This window comes from Primulina tabacum, unplaced genomic scaffold, assembly GCF_025594145.1.
Source record: "Primulina tabacum isolate GXHZ01 unplaced genomic scaffold, ASM2559414v2 Contig621, whole genome shotgun sequence".
NCBI classification, from domain to species: Eukaryota; Viridiplantae; Streptophyta; class Magnoliopsida; order Lamiales; family Gesneriaceae; genus Primulina; species Primulina tabacum.
In genome coordinates, this window is record NW_027459814.1 from 50,775 (window position 1) to 71,320 (window position 20,546).

Here is a 20,546-nt window from a genome sequence, read left to right on the forward strand (position 1 = left end):
ATTTTGTGCAGATAGTAGTTAGATTAGATCAAAAACTTCATTATAAATATAAAAATTTATCATTAACAGAAAAATATAAATACTCATTTTCAATCTATTAATATCGTTGAAATTTCAATAATTTTAATTTAGACCCAGAACCAGAGTGGATGGGACGACCAAGTGAAAACAGCTTTTCCTAAGTGTATTAAGAGGTTCTTGCTGATTCTTATGCACTATATAGAATAGAAGGCGACTCAATTTTTGGCTTCCATTTTCCAAGGTCTTATATATGTATATATGTATCCGCTCTGTCTCATTTTCGGTTCTCTTCGCTTCTCCTAGGGCTCGAGGATTGCCCTGCGCTACTCCAGATCTCGGAAGTTCTAGCTGAACCGTTGTTTTTATCCTCGATTGTTTTGCAGATCCGGAGCTCCGATCTCGAAGCTTTGAGTTGTCGCCAGTCATGGCGGCCGCTAATGCTCCGATCACCATGAAAGAAGCCCTCACGGTATCAATTATGCTAAAGCTATTGCAATTTTTTCGAATCGAACTCTTGGACTGCTTAATCTAATAGTTTATTTCATTATGGATCGTTGATTGCCTGATTTGATTCGCTGAATCTGTTGTGAGTTGCAGAGGGAATTGTATGATGAAATTCTTGATTTGGCTTGTCTATTCCAATTTTAGATATGTTTATTGTTTTCTGAAGTTTTTTGTTACTGGAATTGTATTTTGATTGCCTGATGATTCGGTGGTTGCAGTTGACTAGCATAGGGATCAGTCCTCAGTTCATTACGTTCACGAATGTGACTATGGAATCTGATAAGTACATATGTGTTCGTGAGACAGCACCTCAGAACAGCGTGGTCATTATTGACATGAGCATGCCGAATCAGCCGTTGAGGCGGCCCATCACCGCAGATTCTGCTCTAATGAACCCGCATACTAGAATTTTGGCGCTGAAAGGTAAGAAGCATTTCTAAGACATTTCTCGTTGTTGACTTTTTTTTCAGTGATTTTGGGCCTCAACAGTTTAGATAAATGTGTAGTTAGGATGCTCGCTCAATGGTCCTGATAAGTTGTTTGTTATCAAAACACATGTTCCTCACAAATTTCCTGACTTGAGTGCATGCAGATGTGGGTTACTGGTTACTGCAAGAAGATGTATTTTTGGCCATTTCAGGTTATCCAAAAAAATTAGATATCTCATTGAAACAGGAAAAGAACTTTGCGAAGGACAGAGTAAAAATAATATTAGCAGAGTTCCAAATTATAAAGGATTTAATGATGATGGGTAGACCTTAATTATATCAAAATTTGCTCCCACATGATTGTTACTTTGAGAAAATTTTCTCCCAGAAGTCTAGGAAGGTTATTTGTATGAGAAATGTCACAGTTAAGTTCCCATGTGCATGCTCGAACCCTTTTTAGGGAAAGACCTATGTTCTTGGCTGACAAATGTGCCTTTCTCATGGGTGCAAGCACACTGAAAGTTGCTCCTTAATCAACGAGATCCCCCCACCCCACCCCACCCCCATACATCTATCTCTTATTTTTCAGTGACATTCTTCTGTTTTTATCTTATTCTCCCTTTTTTCATAGACACGAGGATATTTCTTCTCAAATCTTATATTTTTTCTTCAGCTTGCATATGTTGAAATTAGTCACATATACCTCAAATTTCTGAAATCCAAATAAAGTTGCTGAAAATACCGTTAGCAAGTCTTGCTGTTAATTGATTTTATGTCTTAGGAATATGCTAAAATAACTATGATTTACTGAAACATTTTGGACGGTTTCGTGAATTTGAAAATATTGAATTATTATTTTTCTCTATCATTGCTATCTGCTGTGTGGGTAAGTGCAAAAATCTAAGTGCTTGTATGAATAAGGTTTGCATATTTTCTTCAATGTTTTTTTCTCTCTGAGCCCCTGCTCACCAAAGATTACATTGCTATCTGGTGCCTTCCTTATTTTTTTTATTTATGTCTTGCATTTGTTAAAATTTTCAGACATTATTATGATCTGTTTGAAAACCATCCTTTAAGTGCCTAAGCTTGATGAGTCAATCCCATGTTGTTTACACCTAGCGCTCAAGTCACTTTTTTGTAGTGGGGAAACTTATGGGAATAATCAGGCTGTGAATGCAAGGATACAATGATTGGCCATTATAGCTGTTAAGGAAGCAATGAAACTAACAAGAATTCCAATCTTAGTAATGATATAAGCTTATGAAGATCATGGAGCCAATTGGTTTGATAACCAATTTGTCTAAGATTATTGCTAAAGTTTTGTCAATGAGATTGAAGAAAGTTTTAAAAACCACCATCGCAGAGGCTCAAAGTGCTTTTTTCGGAGGGAGACATATTTTTTATTGTTGTCTTATTAGCCAATAAAGTGGTGTAGGAGATGATATGTAATAAAAAGAAATAGTGGGTGTTTAAAGTCGATTTTGAGAAGCATTTGATAATGTGGATTGGAGCTTTTTGGAGTTTGTTCTACAAAAATAAGGGTTCGGAGAGAAAGGGAGAGCATAAGGGATGTGTTTCGAATGTTTCATTCTCAGTCCTTATCAATGGTAGACCAAGGGGTAAATTCAAGGGAAAGCAAGGCCTAAGGCAAAGGGATCTACTTTCCGTCTTTCTGTTTAAAATGGTAATAGATGCGTTGGGTAGATTGATAGATAAGGCCAAAGCAATGAACCATAAAGTGGAATGGAAGTTGGTAGAGAGAAAGTTGAGATTTCACACATCCAATTTGCGAATGATACGTAGTTTTTTGTTAAGAATGAGAGTCATCAGAGTTTTTTGGTGGAGAAATTCATTTTGCCAAATGTCAAGACTAAAGACCAATATGGACAAGGTTCGCATTGTTGGGCATCAATTGTGAAAAGGTAAAAGTGGAAGGGTTAGCTTGAAAGATTGGATATCGGAGGGAGAATTGGCCTATTAGATATTTAAGGGTTCCACTAGGTGAAATTCTTTGAAAACTTCGTTATGGGAACCTGTTTTGTCCAAGATGTCGAAAAAATTAGCGAGTTGGAAGAAAATATTTTTGTCCAGGGGAGAGGGGAAAGATTAAATTTGATTTCAGCAATGATGAATGCTCTGCCAATGTACGTCATATCTCTTTTTAGGGTACCAAGAGTTGTAGCAGTGGTTATGGAGAAGATTAGGAGGGATTTTTATGGGAAAAAGATGACATAGATTTGCATTGTCATTTGGTTGTGTGGGAGCATGCCTGTAAGTTGAAGAAAAACAGGGTTTGGATATTGGGAATATTTGTCAGAGGAATAAGGTCCTCTTGGGTAAATGGTGGTGGAGATGTTCTGTCGAGGAGGAGTCGTTATGGAAAAAAGGTTATTGTTAGCAAATATGGGATGCAAGATAATGGTTGAGACGCAGGTTTACCAAGTAATGTTACATTTGAAGCCCATGGAAGTTTATTTCTAGAATTTATCCGGCTTTTCATCAGATTTTGGGAGGTTAAGTGGTGGGATATTCGTTTTTAAAGATCTTTATCCTTATTTATTTCCGATTTCTTCGATTCACAACAAGCCTATTTCTCACTTTATTCAGTCGGTGGAATCTTCTATTCCTTTTTCTTTATCTTGGTTTTTTCACTTTCGGAGGGACCTCAGGGATGATGAAGTGAATGATTTGAGTTTTTCGATAAGGTCTTTAGAGAGGGTCAGTTGGATGAGGAATGTGTATATTTTAGGTTTTGGGAAGGCGATTCTTTAGGGTTTTTTTGTTAAATCTTTCTATGAGTCACTCTTTCGTATCTGTGATTTTCCTCTCTTTCTTCTTTTTCATGTTATTTGGAAATCACCGATCTCACCAAAGGTTCAAATATTCTCGTGGACTGCGGTTTTGGGTAAGTTGCCAACCTGTGATATGTTGCAAAAGAGATTACCTACACGTGCTATTTGTCCGAACTGGTCTGTATTCTGTCGGAAAGAGGTGGAGACTTAGAATCACATACTCATGTGTTGTTTTTTCACGAGTTTTCTTTGGTACAAAGCTTTGGAGGAGTTGGGTCTGCTTTGGGTAGTTCCAAGATCTTCACACGACCTGTTTGCTTCAGATCTTGGACGCTATCTTGGCAGGTGGATGGAGCCAAATAGAAGGATTTTGGACAATACAGAAGAGCCAGCTGAAGATTGTTGGGAAAAATTTAAGTTTCGGGCATCTGATTGGATTGAGAAGCATTCAAAGTTTAAGAATTTCTTGATTTCAGATTCAGTGTGAGACTAAAGTTATATTTGTTGTTGTTATGATTAGTTATTTTACTTTTCTCCCTCACGGATCTCTTGTCCGCTTTTTGTAATTATTAAATTTAATCTTCTAATATATCATCGTTTCTTATAAAAAAGATAGAGGAGGATGATTATGCGAAGACCTCCTTGTTGGCTAGAACAACGAAAAGAAGATTACAGGTAGAATAAATTTTAGAGAACAAGCTCCTTAGATTCTTGACTTGACTTCAAGCTGCCTTGTATTTGCCACCTCGAATTATTAACAAGATTTCCTAGAATAGCTTCTTGACTTGGCTTCAATTTACCATGCAGTTACTGCCTTGACTTTTAGAAACCTAAGAACCATATTCCGTGAGGTTATCAAATGATTCACTCCTGCTCAATCTTGGTGGACAGAAAGATTCAGGTTTTCTAGGTTCACATTTGGACTAAATTGAGGACCATCTGCATGTCTTATTCCATTTCCTTCATTTCTTCAGCCAACTACTTTTTCCTTTTTCCTTGACTGACTTGGCAATGCTCTCCGAATCACCAGATTATTTCTTTGTGGACAGAGATGAACTAGGAAGCGAGGGGACTTGAAAAAGGAATTGCTGTTGATTTACTAGATTGATTATCGTCCACTAGTTTATCTGAAGATAAAACATGAGCACCATTCAATAGCACTTGAACGTCCATGGAACATATTGGAGAATCCCCATCGTCCCCTTTAGTTTAAAACTGGTTAGAAGAATTAGCCATAGAAGATTGCTCTTGGGCTGAGATAGAATCAGTGGGGCCCAGATCAGAATTTGTAATCTGGGCCGATGCACTAGGGAAAAGTACATGGGCTGTGGGTTGAACCGATTCTGAGAGTTTAACTGTATCACATGGATGTTGGACTGGCTGTTCCATGTTTCTAGGTGATTTGGGCTGACACAAAGCAAGCCTGGAATCACCCTTTCCAACAGCCGTGGCAATCATTTCTTTCTAAGTTTTGGGATGAGGAGTCGTGCGCCAAATGCCGTTCCTAGTTGTGTTAAGGGTCTTACAAGTTTTCATCTCATGGAAAATCTCACCTTTTTATCCATTGATGATACGACCACGAGAAGTGTTAGCCTTAGCAATTTGGTTCAGAACGTATTCAGTAATTATTATTAACATGTACTGCTGAAATTAGTGAACTTGCTGGTATGGGATCCTATGTTCTTTTAGTCTTCACCAAAATATTGATGTTTATTTGATGAAGCTCAACTTCCTGGAACCACTCAAGATCACTTGCAAATTTTCAACATTGAGGCCAAAGCAAAGATGAAGTCTTATCAGATGCCGGAGCAGGCAAGTATATCAATACCTGTTGACTGTTGTACACTTTGATACTTCAGGTTGTGGACATATAAGTTAATATTATATACAACATTCAAGTCTTCTGAAGTTGGTTGTTCTGCACATTATACTTCTATGGCAGGTTGTATTTTGGAAGTGGATTTCTCCCAAGATGTTAGGTTTAGTGACCCAATCCTCGGTTTATCACTGGTCGATTGAAGGCAAGATCAAAACCATTTGGATTCTCTCTTAAGTTTAGTACATTTTCTGCATTTCATTTTCTTCAAGTAGTTGCACTGTCTTTCCTTAATAATTTTCCTCTCTCCCTGAGTAGGTGACTCTGAACCTGTAAAGATGTTTGAAAGAACTGCTAATTTAGCAAACAACCAAATCATCAATTATAAATGTGACCCTTCTGAAAAGTGGTTGGTTTTGATCGGGATTGCTCCTGGTTCACCCGAGGTGAGTGGATGGCAATTTTTACTTTTCAAATTTAAAATAAAGATTTTGGCCAGAATCAGAGTAGTTCACATTGTTAATGATAGAAAATAATTTGTTTTCCACAAGTTTTTTCTTTCGGGATCACCTTCCTTAACAAATCTATTTTTATAGCTTGCAAAGTTTCCTTGCCTTTTCTTTTCAATATTCTTCAACAATGTCACACTTATATTTTTGAGTCAAAATTTTATGATGGTGATAATGATGATAGATCATATACAGATATTTTGTGTTTACTAGTTTTTGGAGACATTATTTTTACTTTCATAGTTCTGCGTTTTGTGTTTCATTGCCAACAATTGGACTGAGATGTTCCTTCTTTAGCGGCCACAACTCGTCAAAGGAAATATGCAACTGTTTTCTGTAGACCAACAACGCAGTCAATCTCTTGAAGCACATGCTGCATCTTTTGCCTCTTTCCGGGTACTTTGCTCCTTGCTTTTGATTTCTATGCTCTATATTCTGTTTCTGTGGGCAAAGCTGTTGCTAACTCTCTTTATATATTCTTATGCAGGTTGCAGGAAATGATAAAGACTCCATTCTTATTTCTTTTGCAACAAAGTCCTCTAATTCTGGTCAGATTTCATCGAAGTTGCATGTTATTGAGCTTGGTGCGCAGCCAGGTGCATATATCTTTCATGGTTTTTTGATTTTGATCTTCTTAGTCATATTAAACAAAATTACTGGTTTTGATGTCATGTTCAGGATATATACATGATATCAATATTTTTTCTATTTATGTTTATTTATTGGCCTAACGCTTGCACGCCTTTACAGGGAAACCAACTTTCACCAAAAAGCAGGCGGATTTGTTCTTCCCTCCAGATTTTGCTGATGACTTCCCAGTGGCTATGCAGGTATTTCTTCTTGAAATATCTTTCCCCCTCTTGCAAATGGGTTAGTCTTTGCTAAATTTAAAAGGCGTATGTCGAATTTAACCACCTTACTAGTCTGTTGAACTCAAGGTCAAGTTCAAATTTATTTATTCAAATATGAGCATTTTATCTATTTATATTTTTAATAAAAGACAGGGATATATTAATCAATATAGTTTTTAAATATTTATTGGTAAAATATCATCATTATTCTAAAATACTATTATTAATTCTACATACAAAGCTCGTGAATATAATAATTAATGGAATTAGTGAGCCAAATTCGTTATTTGAGTGCATGCGATGGTCAGGGATCCAATCTTGTGAGCTAAGCCCGTGAAACAAATTTACTAGAATAAACTTGAGCTCCAACTCGGACGAGTTTGAGAGTTAGCTATCGAATTTTACAAGTTTGTTATGTTTAGCTCTCTATGTTTGAATTTTTATGTCTATTTAACAGGCTAATTATATGGTTTTGCGCAGATATCCCATAAGTTTAGTCTTATTTATGTTATCACGAAGCTTGGGTTGCTCTTTGTGTATGATCTGGAATCTGCTGCTGCCGTATACAGAAATAGAATCAGTCCAGATCCCATTTTTCTGACATCAGAGGCTTTATCAGTTGGAGGTTTCTATGCTATTAACAGGCGAGGTCAAGTTTTACTTGCAACTGTTAATGAAGCAACTATAGTGTCTTTTGTCAGCGGCCAGGTATGCTAAGATTCTGCAGTTTCTGTAATATTCATTCTTCTTTTTAACAGATATTTAGAGTCTTAATCATCTCAAAAAAATAAAAATATTTAGAGTCTTAATGATTATTGCTAGTTGAACAATCTGGAGCTTGCTGTCAACCTTGCAAAAAGAGGAAACCTTCCTGGTGCTGAGAATTTGGTAGGTTAAATTTGACTTTTGATGGTCTAAATGTTTAATATAGCTGTGTGGAGAAAGAAATTTACATTTATTCCTATGCTTGGTGTGCATGAATGCTTTTTACAAAATTATTTTGATGCTGAATGGTTTCCCTGGGGTGGAATAGAATTAGGCTTGGGCTGTTTCCTGATTAAAAGCTGGACTAGATTTTTGTCGTGCCAAAATCTTGATCGGTTTTTTTTGTTTATGACAAGAAAAGCATGCGTTTGATTGCACGTTCCTATATCATTTCCGAGTAAAGTCTAAAATATTTTACTGAGCTGTCAAACCGAACTTTTTCATCGACTTTTTGCAGTTGTTTTTCTGGGTGATCAAAGCAGATGCTTGCTTATGTTTTTGTTTAGTAATTGCGTTCTTATTGGATGCAGACGATGTAACTTTTTGCTATCTGAAAATGTGTTAGGTTGTTCAACGTTTTCAAGAATTGTTTGCTCAGACAAAGTATAAAGAGGCTGCCGAGCTTGCTGCAGAATCTCCTCAAGGCATACTAAGGACTCCTGATACTGTTGCTAAATTTCAGGTGCCTGTTGTTCATTAGCTTTCATGTTTAGAAATCTGATTTGGCATCCTGTGTATTTTCTTTTGTTGGGATGAGAGTTTGATTAGATAACATGTATTTGTTTAGAGTGTACCTGTTCAAGCTGGGCAGACACCGCCGTTGTTGCAGTACTTTGGGACGCTGTTAACTAAAGGAAAGCTTAATGCGTTTGAGTCTCTGGAGTTATCACGGCTAGTTGTTAACCAGAACAAAAAGAATTTATTGGAGAACTGGTTGGCTGAAGATAAACTTGAATGCAGTGAGGAACTTGGAGACCTTGTGAAGGTAATTCATTCAGTTTGGAACTTCCACCACTTTCAGATCGTTTATTGTTTCAAATCTGATTTTTAACGTGTCCCATTTTATTGTGCAATTTTTATTTTCAGTTTCCTCTTTTATTTTGTAGACTGTTGACAATGACCTTGCACTGAAAATATATATCAAAGCTAGAGCTACACCGAAAGTCGTGGCAGCTTTTGCTGAGCGTCGGGAGTTTGACAAAATCTTGATATATTCAAAGCAGGTCAATGACGCTAGTTTATAACAGAGTTGTTGCCTTTTCACTTGTTATCGTTTTTTGACATTCTGTAATACAATTGATTCCAATGAAAAATCATGTTTAACTTGAAACAGGTGGGATATACACCAGATTATCTGTTTCTTTTGCAAACCATTCTCCGGTCGGATCCTCAGGTATACAGGGATTGACATAAAACTAATTTTTGAAGTCTTCGACAATGTTATCTATTATGCTTGAGTTGCTTGTTATGTTGAATTATGATGGAACCTGATATTTGGAGGCACATTTTAATGATTTCATCTGGTTCTACAGGGAGCAGTTAATTTTGCTCTTATGATGTCTCAAATGGAAGGAGGTTGTCCTGTTGACTACAATACTATTACTGATCTCTTCCTTCAGGTATGTATGTTTTCTTTTATATTTGAATATTCTGATTTTATGGTCATTGTTCTTATGTGTTTTTCCCATTTCATCTTTGAAAGCCTTAGGATCTTATGTTTTTTAGATGATTAATTGTAAAGTCTTTCTATTTTGATAATTTTCATCAGAGGAACATGATCCGTGAAGCAACAGCGTTTCTGTTGGATGTCCTGAAACCAAATCTACCAGAGCATGCGTTCCTACAAACTAAGGTCAATATTGATTCATGCTAATCCTCTTGTAACTCAACATCAATCTTTTATTTTGTTCACAGAGGCATCATGTATTTGTTCTTTTTTTTTCAGGTCCTGGAGATCAATCTTGTGACCTTTCCCAATGTAGCAGACGCTATTTTGGCTAATGGAATGTTTAGTCACTATGACAGGCCTAGGATTGCCCAACTCTGCGAGAAAGCTGGCCTTTATGTTCGAGCACTACAGGTTACATCTCACCCATTTATGTACCCAAGACTTACATGTTACTTCTAATTTTTAATCAAACATTTTACTTGTGTCTGCAGCATTACTCTGAGCTGCCCGATATCAAGCGTGTTATTGTCAACACTCATGCAATTGAGCCACAGGTTACTAAAATTAGTATTGTTTGCCATTCAACTGGTCAATATTAGTGCTTAATGATGCGATAATTTCAGGCACTTGTAGAGTTCTTTGGTACACTTTCCCCAGAATGGGCTCTGGAGTGTATGAAGGATCTTTTGCTAGTCAATTTAAGAGGAAACCTTCAGATAATTGTCCAGGTAGGGTGAAGGCATAAAGATTTAAATGTTGAATTTATTGAAAGATGCCTTTCTGAAACCAAGGCCCCACAATTGTGAAGTTTATTGTTTTCATTTAATTGAAGTGACTTTATAATTCATATATTGGTTACAATTGCTGTTCTAAAATGCGTAGGTTGCTAAAGAATATTGCGAACAATTGGGTGTTGCAACTTGTATTAAGCTCTTTGAGCAGTTCAAGTCATATGAAGGATTATATTTCTTCCTGGGATCATATTTGAGCTCCAGGTAATTTGCTAGGAAAGGAATGGATTTCTAATTGCTGTCCAATGACCTGACGCTTTTGTATTTAATCTATCTTTATGATTATTGGTTTCTGGCAGTGAGGATCCTGATATTCACTTCAAGTACATTGAGGCTGCTGCCAAGACTGGACAAATTAAAGAGGTTGAGCGTGTAACCAGAGAATCAAATTTCTACGACCCTGAAAAGACAAAGAATTTTTTAATGGAAGCAAAACTTCCAGATGCCCGACCATTAATCAATGTTTGTGACCGCTTTGGTTTTGTTCCAGATCTCACCCATTACTTGTACTCGAACAACATGCTTCGCTATATTGAAGGTTATGTGCAGAAGGTATGATGATCTTTTGAAAAATTTCTTGCCTATAGGGTAAATCTTGTCTTTCATGCAAGTGATTGTTATTTGCTTTATAGGTCAATCCTGGAAATGCTCCATTAGTTGTTGGTCAACTCCTAGATGACGAGTGTCCTGAAGATTTTATTAAAGGTCTGATTCTCTCTGTTCGTTCTCTGCTTCCAGTCGAGCCACTGGTGGATGAGTGCGAGAAAAGGTACCTTTTATACACCATGCCCTCTAGCTTAGCTTTGCATCGAGCAAGCTTCTTCCTTGATATCTTTTCTTGTGATATGTGGTTTGCAGGAATCGTCTTCGCCTGCTCACTCAGTTTCTGGAACATCTTGTGAGTGAAGGAAGCCAAGATGTGCATGTCCACAATGCTTTGGGTAAAATAATAATAGATAGCAACAACAATCCGGAACATTTTCTCACCACCAACCCATATTATGATTCTCGTGTTGTTGGTAAATATTGTGAAAAGCGTGATCCTACCCTTGCCGTTGTGGCTTACCGGAGAGGACAGTGTGATGATGAACTTATTAATGTGACAAATAAGAATTCTTTGTTCAAGCTGCAAGCAAGGTTTGTGATGCGTAGTTCTATTGAATGTTACACATTAGTTAATTAGTTTCATGCGTATCAGAAGTTGATCCACTTTTTGTTTATAATTTCAGATATGTGGTTGAAAGAATGGATGCTGATCTCTGGGGAAAAGTTCTTGATCCTGAAAATGAATTCAGAAGGCTGCTTATTGATCAAGTCGTATCTACTGCGTTGCCTGAAAGCAAGAGCCCAGAGCAAGTTTCTGCTGCTGTTAAAGCTTTTATGACTGCTGATCTCCCTCACGAACTAATTGAATTGCTTGAAAAGATTGTTCTTCAGAACTCTGCCTTTAGTGGAAACTTTAACCTGCAAAACTTACTTATCTTGACAGCAATCAAGGCAGACCCTTCTAGAGTTATGGACTATATTAATAGACTTGATAACTTTGATGGCCCTGCAGTTGGAGAAGTGGCTGTGGAAGCTCAATTGTATGAAGAAGCTTTTGCTATTTTCAAGAAATTTAATTTGAATGTCCAGGCTGTTGATGTTTTGCTGGATAATATTCGAGATATTAATCGAGCTGTAGAATTTGCTTTTCGTGTTGAAGAAGATTCTGTTTGGAGCCATGTTGCTAAATCTCAACTCAGGGAAGGACTGGTGAGCGATGCAATTGAGTCATTTATTCGTGCAGATGATGCTACTCAATTCCTGGAGGTCATCCGAGCTGCCGAGGATGCAAATGTTTATCATGACTTGGTGAAGTACCTTCTCATGGTCAGGCTGAAAACTAAGGAACCAAAAGTCGACAGTGAGCTCATTTATGCATATGCTAAGATTGATAGATTGGGTGACATCGAAGAATTTATTCTTATGCCAAATGTTGCTAATCTGCCGAATGTTGGTGATCGCTTGTATGATGAAGCTTTGTACGAGGCTGCAAAGATTATTTTTGCTTTTATCTCTAACTGGGGCAAATTGGCAATCACACTAGTGAAGTTGAAGCAATTTCAAGGTGCTGTTGATGCAGCAAGAAAAGCCAACAGCGCAAAGACATGGAAAGAAGTCTGCTTTGCTTGTGTTGATGCTGAGGAGTTCCGCTTGGCTCAGATATGTGGTCTGAACATCATTGTACAGGTATTTCACAGATTTTCATTTTTCAAGTGTAGTATTTTACTCTACTACAATCAAGTGATTTGATTTCATAATCCAAGATTTCTGAACTAAAATTATATTGTGGCACATTATTTTGTGATTCTTGTAGGTGGATGACCTGGAAGAGGTTAGCGAGTATTATCAAAACAGAGGATGCTTTAATGAGCTCTTATCTCTCATGGAAAGTGGTTTAGGATTGGAACGTGCACATATGGGGATTTTTACCGAGTTGGGTGTCCTGTATGCTAGATACCGTCATGAAAAGCTTATGGAGCACATCAAATTGTTTTCTACACGTCTGAATATTCCCAAGCTTATCAGAGCATGTGACGAACAACAGCATTGGCAAGAATTAACTTATCTATACGTTCAGTATGATGAGTTTGATAATGCTGCTACAACTGTGATGAATCATTCCCCAGAAGCTTGGGAGCACATGCAATTTAAAGATATTATTGTCAAAGTTGCCAATGTGGAGCTATATTACAAAGCTGTGCATTTCTATTTGCAAGAACATCCTGACCTCATCAATGATGTCCTGAATGTTCTTGCCCTTCGCGTTGATCACACTCGTGTTGTGGACATAATGAGAAAGGTTGACACTTCTGCTTGATATGTTTTTTCTTTTCAGCGTTCACAATTGTTTGTAAGTTTTTAATTGTTTTATGTTAATATGTGTAGGCGGGTCATCTACGTCTTGTTAAGCCTTATATGGTTGCAGTTCAGAGCAATAATGTGTCTGCAGTGAATGAAGCTCTCAATGACATCTATGTAGAGGAGGAGGATTATGACAGACTTCGCGAATCAATTGACTTGCATGATAACTTTGATCAAATTGGTCTCGCTCAAAGGGTACGCTGAAGTTACTACAGTCTGTTCCTTTTCTTCATTTCTTTCTTTCTTTTATTTTTCTTTTCTTTTTTCGTTTTCCTTTTTTTTTAGAAAGTTTAGAATTACTGATTAACGTGCTTGAGTAGGTTGAGAAACATGAGCTTCTGGAGATGAGGCGTGTTTCAGCCTACATTTACAAGAAAGCGGGCAGATGGAAGCAATCAATTGCATTATCAAAGAAAGACAACCTCTACAAAGATGCGATGGAGACAGCTTCACAATCTGGTGATCGTGAACTTGCTGAAGAGTTACTTGTTTACTTCGTTGAACAGGTTCGCTTTATCAACAAACAATATCTAATCTAATATTTTTTCCCTGAAGAAAATATATGGTCTTTCTTTTCAAATCCAATCGAAGTCCTTTTCATATTGCAAACGATGTTAACTATTTTTTAGTAAGGTGGTGTCTATTTTGCATTTATAATGACATTAATATCACTATGCTTTCAGAAGACTATGAGTATTATGATTACATCAATATTTAATGGTTGACTAGGGTATCTAATTGGTTTTTTCTTCTTTTTAGGGCAAGAAGGAATGCTTTGCTTCATGCCTCTTTGTTTGTTACGACTTGATTCGCCCAGACGTTGCACTCGAACTTGCCTGGATGAATAACATGATTGACTTTGCCTTCCCGTATCTATTACAGGTGATTTCTCTATATCTTTCCTTTCCTTCCTCTCCTGTCATCGTGTACTTGTCTTTGGGGTCCTTATTTTGTATTTTCTGGTCAAATAAAAAGTAAATTCTAGAATAGTTCTTGGGACCTTTTACTTTCATTTGCTCTGTTTCATAACAAGCATATGCGTCTTTGTTTCTCGTTCAGTTTATCCGTGAATATACCGGCAAAGTTGATGAACTAATAAAGGACAAGATTGAGGCTATGAAGGAAGTGAAGGCTAAAGCCGAGGAGGAGAAAGATGTCATCATGCAGCAGGTATATATGATGCCCGAAACAAATTTTTCTCTCTCAAGTAATTAGACATTTTTATTCATTTAATTTAGTTTACAAATTGATATACTTGGTACGTCCTTTCTTGACCAAAATTTGATGAATTCACATTGCAGAAAAAGTACTTTCAACAGCTGACTATGACTCGTCATTATTTTCCAAACCATATCTTAAATTACTGGGATCTCTAACTGCTAATTACGACTAATTCTGCAGAATTTGTATGCCCAATTGTTGCCTCTTGCTTTGCCAGCGCCGCCTATGCCGGGTATGGGAGGGGGTTACCCTGTACCGCCGCCGATGGGTGGCATGGGCATGCCGCCGATGCCACCATTTGGCATGCCACCAATGGGTTCCTATTGATTTTTCTATGGTTACCTTGTCAACATTTGCTACAAGTAGTCACATACTGAGTATGCACCCAAGGTTTGGCAGCGACAATGCAATATAGTTTCTTGTTTGTATCATATTCTCTTCTCATTTCTGGAAGATGGCTAGCTGAGGCATGAGACGATCTAGCCTGTAATACGGTAAAAATTTATATAAATATTTTCTTGTAATATTCTTTTGTAGCTGAGGCATTTTTTTTGCAGCTCTAGGCTGCAAGAATATGACAATTTTACAAATAATGATGCTGTAAAAAATGTGGTTTGTTTTATATTGATTCTTGGGTGTTGTTTTCTTGTTTAGTTTCACTTGAGAATTTTACAATCGTCTCACGTTGGTATATACAAGAGTTTTTGATTCTGCATTGAGTCTAAATTTCCTCTCTTCTTTTGGATTCCGATTCCCTTTCTCCCTTCTGCATTGGGAACGCTCAACTGGAGGGAAAAATTTGACTATTTAAAAGAGTGACCTTCAATTATAAAAATAACATAATGTAATTGGTTACATTACCTGTTTTTAGCATGAGATTGTTTTTAAAAATAAATGTGTCGGGAAGGTACCTCAACGGAGAGAAATACTCCACCAATTCTAAAACTTAAAAGATGTATTGACAAAAGATGTAAAATCTAACACTTGTCTGTGTGTGATCTCAGTCTACGAGTCTACACCAACGCACAACTTTGACGTATAAATTTTAATCGGGCTTCCCAACCCTATTTCTCCCTGTCAAAACATTATATTCTAAATTTAGCAATTTTCTTCGTATAACATTTGTTTTATTTTTCTCATTTACTGTCTTTGTATTTAATATTTACCCTCTTTATCAAGTTGAAAAATGATAATATATAAAAGATAATATCGAATACGTTAATTACATCCTAGAAAATGAAAAAAAATCAATAAAAAAAGTTAAAATATTGTTAGAATTAAATTTCGGAATTTGACAAATAAAAAATTGATATTTGCAGAACTGATCAAGCTAAACTGAAATTACATATAACTGATCATATAAGATGGAAAACTGAAGTAATCCGAACTGAAGATTAATGAGATAAATGATCGGATGCCATCGAACTGAACAAAGTTAACTGAATCAGTAAAGTCAACAGAACTATCAGTTAGAATTGACCAGGACGTTTAAAATCAGTCCAACTGATCATTCGAATAGTCTAACATCAGATCAGTTCGACATGTCATCAATTAAGATAGCTTTAAACCGACAAGTCATACTAAGCTGACTGCAACTAACAGAAGGAGTGCCGCACAACAGATTGCAACATCGTACTATTGTCAGAAGAATGTTGACACACTCAGAAAGGACGAATCAACGAATATGTATTAATTAATGCATTCAACGTTACCGTTGGAAGCAAAGCCTGTAAATAGCTGAGGAATTCAGTAAGAAGGGGTGATTGAATTTTTTTGAAAAAGAGAACACTTGAAAGATCCAGTTACTCAAGATCAGTTGCGATATTTACACAGAAAAAAGGCTCACATCTCAAAGTCATATTCATAGTAGTCAGATTATTATTTGAGCAAAAAAACATTAGCAAATTGCATTTTTGTATTCGATCAAGATCAGTTGTGTAATGTCTCGAAAATTTGAAGGTCCACGTGAATCACGTGCATGCAAATTATTAAATTTCTTTGTATTTTATTAAATTCTTTTAAAACATAAAATGCATGTTTATTTTATTAATTTGTGTTTAATTATTTTATGTATAATTCATGCGTGATAGGATCTAATTCATGAAATTTTCATAAGTACATGCATTAGGGTTTCTAGGTGCATTTCACGTCCGAACGAAGAACGGAGACCGGAGAATTTTCAGAATAATTATTTTACTACACGATTTATTTTTATAAATTAATTTAAAACGTTTTTAAGTGTATTTTTTGAAAATAAGATTTTATTGGGTATTTTTATCCTCAGGACTTTATTTTTACCGGTACGTGAATTTTATCGAATCGGAAGAATTTTTAATGGTTCGGCTAATATTTTCAAAATCTTTTCAACACAATAATTTTCTGGAGTGAGTTTGAAATTAATGGGCCTACCTTTAAGCTTGTTGGGCCTAAAATATTTTTAACCTTTAGTTGATAATTTAAGGCCCCTCTATCTATCATTATCTATTATTATCTATATAATTAAGTATCATTAACCATTTAACCTAATCATAATCCACTCACCACTCAGCCGCCCACCCCCTCCAATCGGTTATTCTCTTCGTGAGTGCAGCAGCATAAGATTTCGGTTATTCTCTTCCTCCAAGCTCAAGTTCTTCCCACGTCTTGGGTTCCTTCAAACTGTTGTGCACCAATAAACTCATCAGGCACGCATTGTTCTATTCTTTATGCATCATACACGTATTATATTCTGATGTAAGTGTTTTTGCTTTTAAATTCTCGATCCAACCGTGAATGGGTAAGAATTTCGGTTTTGAGTTCATGACATGCATTTTTTTCATACTATCTCACGGTTTTGCTTATGTTGGTGCAATGGGGCTTTCATGGGATGAGTTGAGGTCTGGGATCATCGAGAAGAAGAGTAATACTAGGCTGGAATCGAGGCCACCCAGCGTAGAGTAAGAGTGATCCACGATGGTCCACGATTCTTGGTTATGGGTTCGTTTTTTTGGGTAGATCTGTGGGGTAGGATGGGCCAGTGTTGCAGGAGCCATACCAAGCCATGGACTAGACCCTGAGGGGTCTGAACCATGGCCAGGATGTTATAGATTTTTCACAAAAATCATGTTTTCATGATATATAATATGCGGAAGCGGATCGAGAATTATCTCCGGTCATTGAAATTTTTTTGATTTCTCTGATTTTCTTCTCGGTTGATGCCTTCTAAGCACTCCACCCTCTCGATAGATGGTGTATATTTCTTTTGAGGTGTGTATGCTTAGGGACCTCAATCGCTCTATTTATAGGCGTTTCTCATACCATCGATGAGTGTATCGAGAGCCGAGATTCAGAAGGAGAATTGTGTACGCATCTAAATTTTCTTGGCCGTCGCCAATATCAATTTGTACACGCTACTTCTTTTAACATGTGTCATATTTCTTACATTCTCCCACTTGACACATATATCTAATTTACCATAGTAGAAAACAGAATACATGAATCATGGCAACAGTTCCTCTAGAAGCGAGTATTATCTTCCATGTATCACAATGCATTATGTATCTCAAACTGTATAACTTAATGAATAAATCTTATGTTTATTCGAGGTCTAACTTTATTGATATTTCTCGAATCAATGAATGTGTGCACAACAAATACGAGAAAATATCACATCATAGTTTCATTAACTTTGTACTTACAACGAAATTACATAAAGGAACCAAGTCCCATTTTTTCTGTATGATCCTTAAATTTCAATGGTGGCATGCCCTTAGTCAAAGGATCCACAATCATCAATTCAGTGCTAATGTGCTCGATAAGTAACTTCTTATCTTTAACACGTTCTCGTATGGCTAAATACTTAATGTCGATGTGCTTGCTTCGACTACCACTTTTGTTATTTTTAGCCATAAAAACAGCAGATGAATTGTCACAATATATTCTTAATGGCCTAGATATAGAATCCATAATTCTAAGCCCTGAAATGAAACTCTTCAACCATACACCATGTGAGGTTGCCTCAAAACAAGCTACGAACTCAGCTTCCATAGTGGAAGTAGTAGTCAATGTCTGCTTTGCACTTCTCCAAGATACAGCTCCACCAGCTAGCATGAAAATATATCCTGAAGTGGATTTTCTTGAGTCAATTCAGCCAGCGTAGTCTGAATCAGAGTAACCAATTACTTCCAAATTCTCAGTTCGTCTGAATATAAGCATATAATCTTTGGTCCCTTGAAGGTACATCATTACTTTCTTTGCAGCTTTCCAATGGTCTAAACCTGGATTACTCTGATATCTTCCCAACATCCCAACAACAAATGCAATGTCAGGTCTAGAGCAAACCTGAACATACATCAAGCTTCCGACAGCAGAAGTATAAGGAATGTTTTTCATTTGTTCCCGCTCTAGATCATTCTTTGGGCATTGGCTCAAATTGAATTTATCGCCTTTCACAACGGGAGCTATACTTGGTGAACAATCTTTCATCTGATATCTCTCTAAAACTTTGTTTATATAGGTTTCTTGAGACAGATCTATAATACCTCGAATTCTGTCTCTATGTATCTTAATGCCAATGACGTAAGATGCATCGCCCATATCCTTCATATCAAAGTTTTTAGAGAGAAATTGTTTCACCTCATATAACAAACCTTTATCATTGGTTGCAAGTAATATATCATCTACATATAGAATAAGAAAACAAATCTTGCTCCCACTGACCTTCTGGTATATACATTGATCCATGGGGTTCTCAACGAATCCGAATGAAGAGATAACATCATGAAATTTTAAATACCATTGACGGGAAGCTTGTTTCAATCCATATATAGATTTCTTAAGCTTACAAACCAATTGCTCACTATTACTAGAGAAGAATCCTTCAGGTTGTTTCATATAAACCTCTTCATCTAGTTCTCCATTGAGAAAAGCCGTTTTCACATCCATTTGTTGTAAATCTAAGTCAAAATGTGCAACTAATGCTAGAATGATATGAAGAGAATCTTTCTTAGATAGAGGAGAAAAAGTCTCCTTATAATCGATTCCTTCCTGCTGAGTGAATCCTTTAGCAACGAGTCTTGCTTTATACCTTTCAATGTTGCCTAATGAATCTTTCTTTGTTTTGAAGAACCATTTACATCCAATGGCTTTTACACCATCAGGCAACTGAACAAGATCCCAGACTCCATTAACTGCCATAGAATTCATCTCTTCTTTCATAGCATTAAACCATAGTTTTGACTCATTACAACTCATGGCTTGTGAAAACGTTTCAGGATCATTTTCGGCTCCGATGTTAAAATCCGATTCTTGTAAATACACAACATAATCACTAGATATTGCTGATCTCCTTATTCTAGTAGATCTCCTAAGATTGTTTGGTTGATCAACAATTTCTTGTTGTTCTTCATTAACAACTTGATCTACTAGATTTTCATCAGCGATTTGTGGAACTTCAATAACTGGTTGTCTAACACCCATTTGGTCTTGAGAGGTGTGAATAACGACTAATCTGTCATTTGAATAAGAGGGATGTGCATTAATGTGATCATTCTCAAAAATTATGTCATTTGAATGATCACTCCCACTAATCAAATCATTCTCAAGAAATTTTGCATTTCTTGATTCCACAATTCTAGTGTTGTGAGATGGACAATAGAATATGTACACTTTGGATTTTTCGGCATACCCAATGAAATATCCATTTATAGTTATTGGGTCCAGTTTCTTTTCATGTGAGTTGTAAACTCTTATTTCTGAAGGACAACCCCAAACGCGTATATGTTGCAAACTCGGTTTCCAACCTTTAAATAACTCAAATGGCGTCTTTGGGACAACCTTAGTTGGAACTCGGTTTAATATATACACAGCTGTCTTAAGAGCTTCAGTCCACAAGGATTTAAGAAGTTTAGAGCTACTAAACATGCTCCTCACCATGTCCAATAATATTCGGTTTCTCCTCTCAGCTACGCCATTCTGGTTAGGAGAACCAGGCATAGTATATTGGGCAACAATCTCATGTTCCTGGAGAAACTTTGCAAACGGACCAGGTGCCTGTCCATTCTCAGTGTGTCTACCATAATATTCTCCACCTCTATCTGTTCTCACAATCTTAATTTGTTTTCCACATTGCTTCTCCACTTCAGCCTTAAAAACCTTAAAGGCCTCTAGTGCTTCGTTTTTGTTATGAAGCATGTAGATATACATGTATCGTGAGTAATCATTAATGAAAGAGATGAAGTATTTTGGACTTTGCATGTCCATATCTGGACAACAAATATCTGAATGTATGATTT

At 36.6% G+C, this 20,546-nt stretch overlaps 1 protein-coding gene across 1 annotated transcript; it reads left to right on the forward strand.

The window, feature by feature from the left end:
- The first annotated feature begins 222 nt into the window (after positions 1-222).
- LOC142534612 (clathrin heavy chain 1-like) lies at positions 223-14,927 on the forward strand. Its single transcript, XM_075641472.1, has 30 exons — positions 223-490; positions 744-948; positions 5,469-5,557; positions 5,688-5,766; positions 5,880-6,007; positions 6,368-6,466; positions 6,558-6,666; positions 6,821-6,900; positions 7,402-7,629; positions 7,744-7,809; positions 8,252-8,368; positions 8,474-8,671; positions 8,793-8,909; positions 9,020-9,079; positions 9,219-9,305; positions 9,455-9,538; positions 9,632-9,766; positions 9,847-9,909; positions 9,979-10,083; positions 10,238-10,350; positions 10,446-10,698; positions 10,779-10,915; positions 11,005-11,283; positions 11,376-12,378; positions 12,506-12,991; positions 13,078-13,248; positions 13,374-13,559; positions 13,813-13,935; positions 14,113-14,223; positions 14,455-14,927. The coding sequence occupies exons 1-30, from the start codon at positions 446-448 to the stop codon at positions 14,599-14,601; spliced, it is 5,103 nt and encodes a 1,700-aa protein (XP_075497587.1). The 5' UTR covers positions 223-445; the 3' UTR covers positions 14,602-14,927.
- The last annotated feature ends 5,619 nt before the right edge of the window (positions 14,928-20,546 follow it).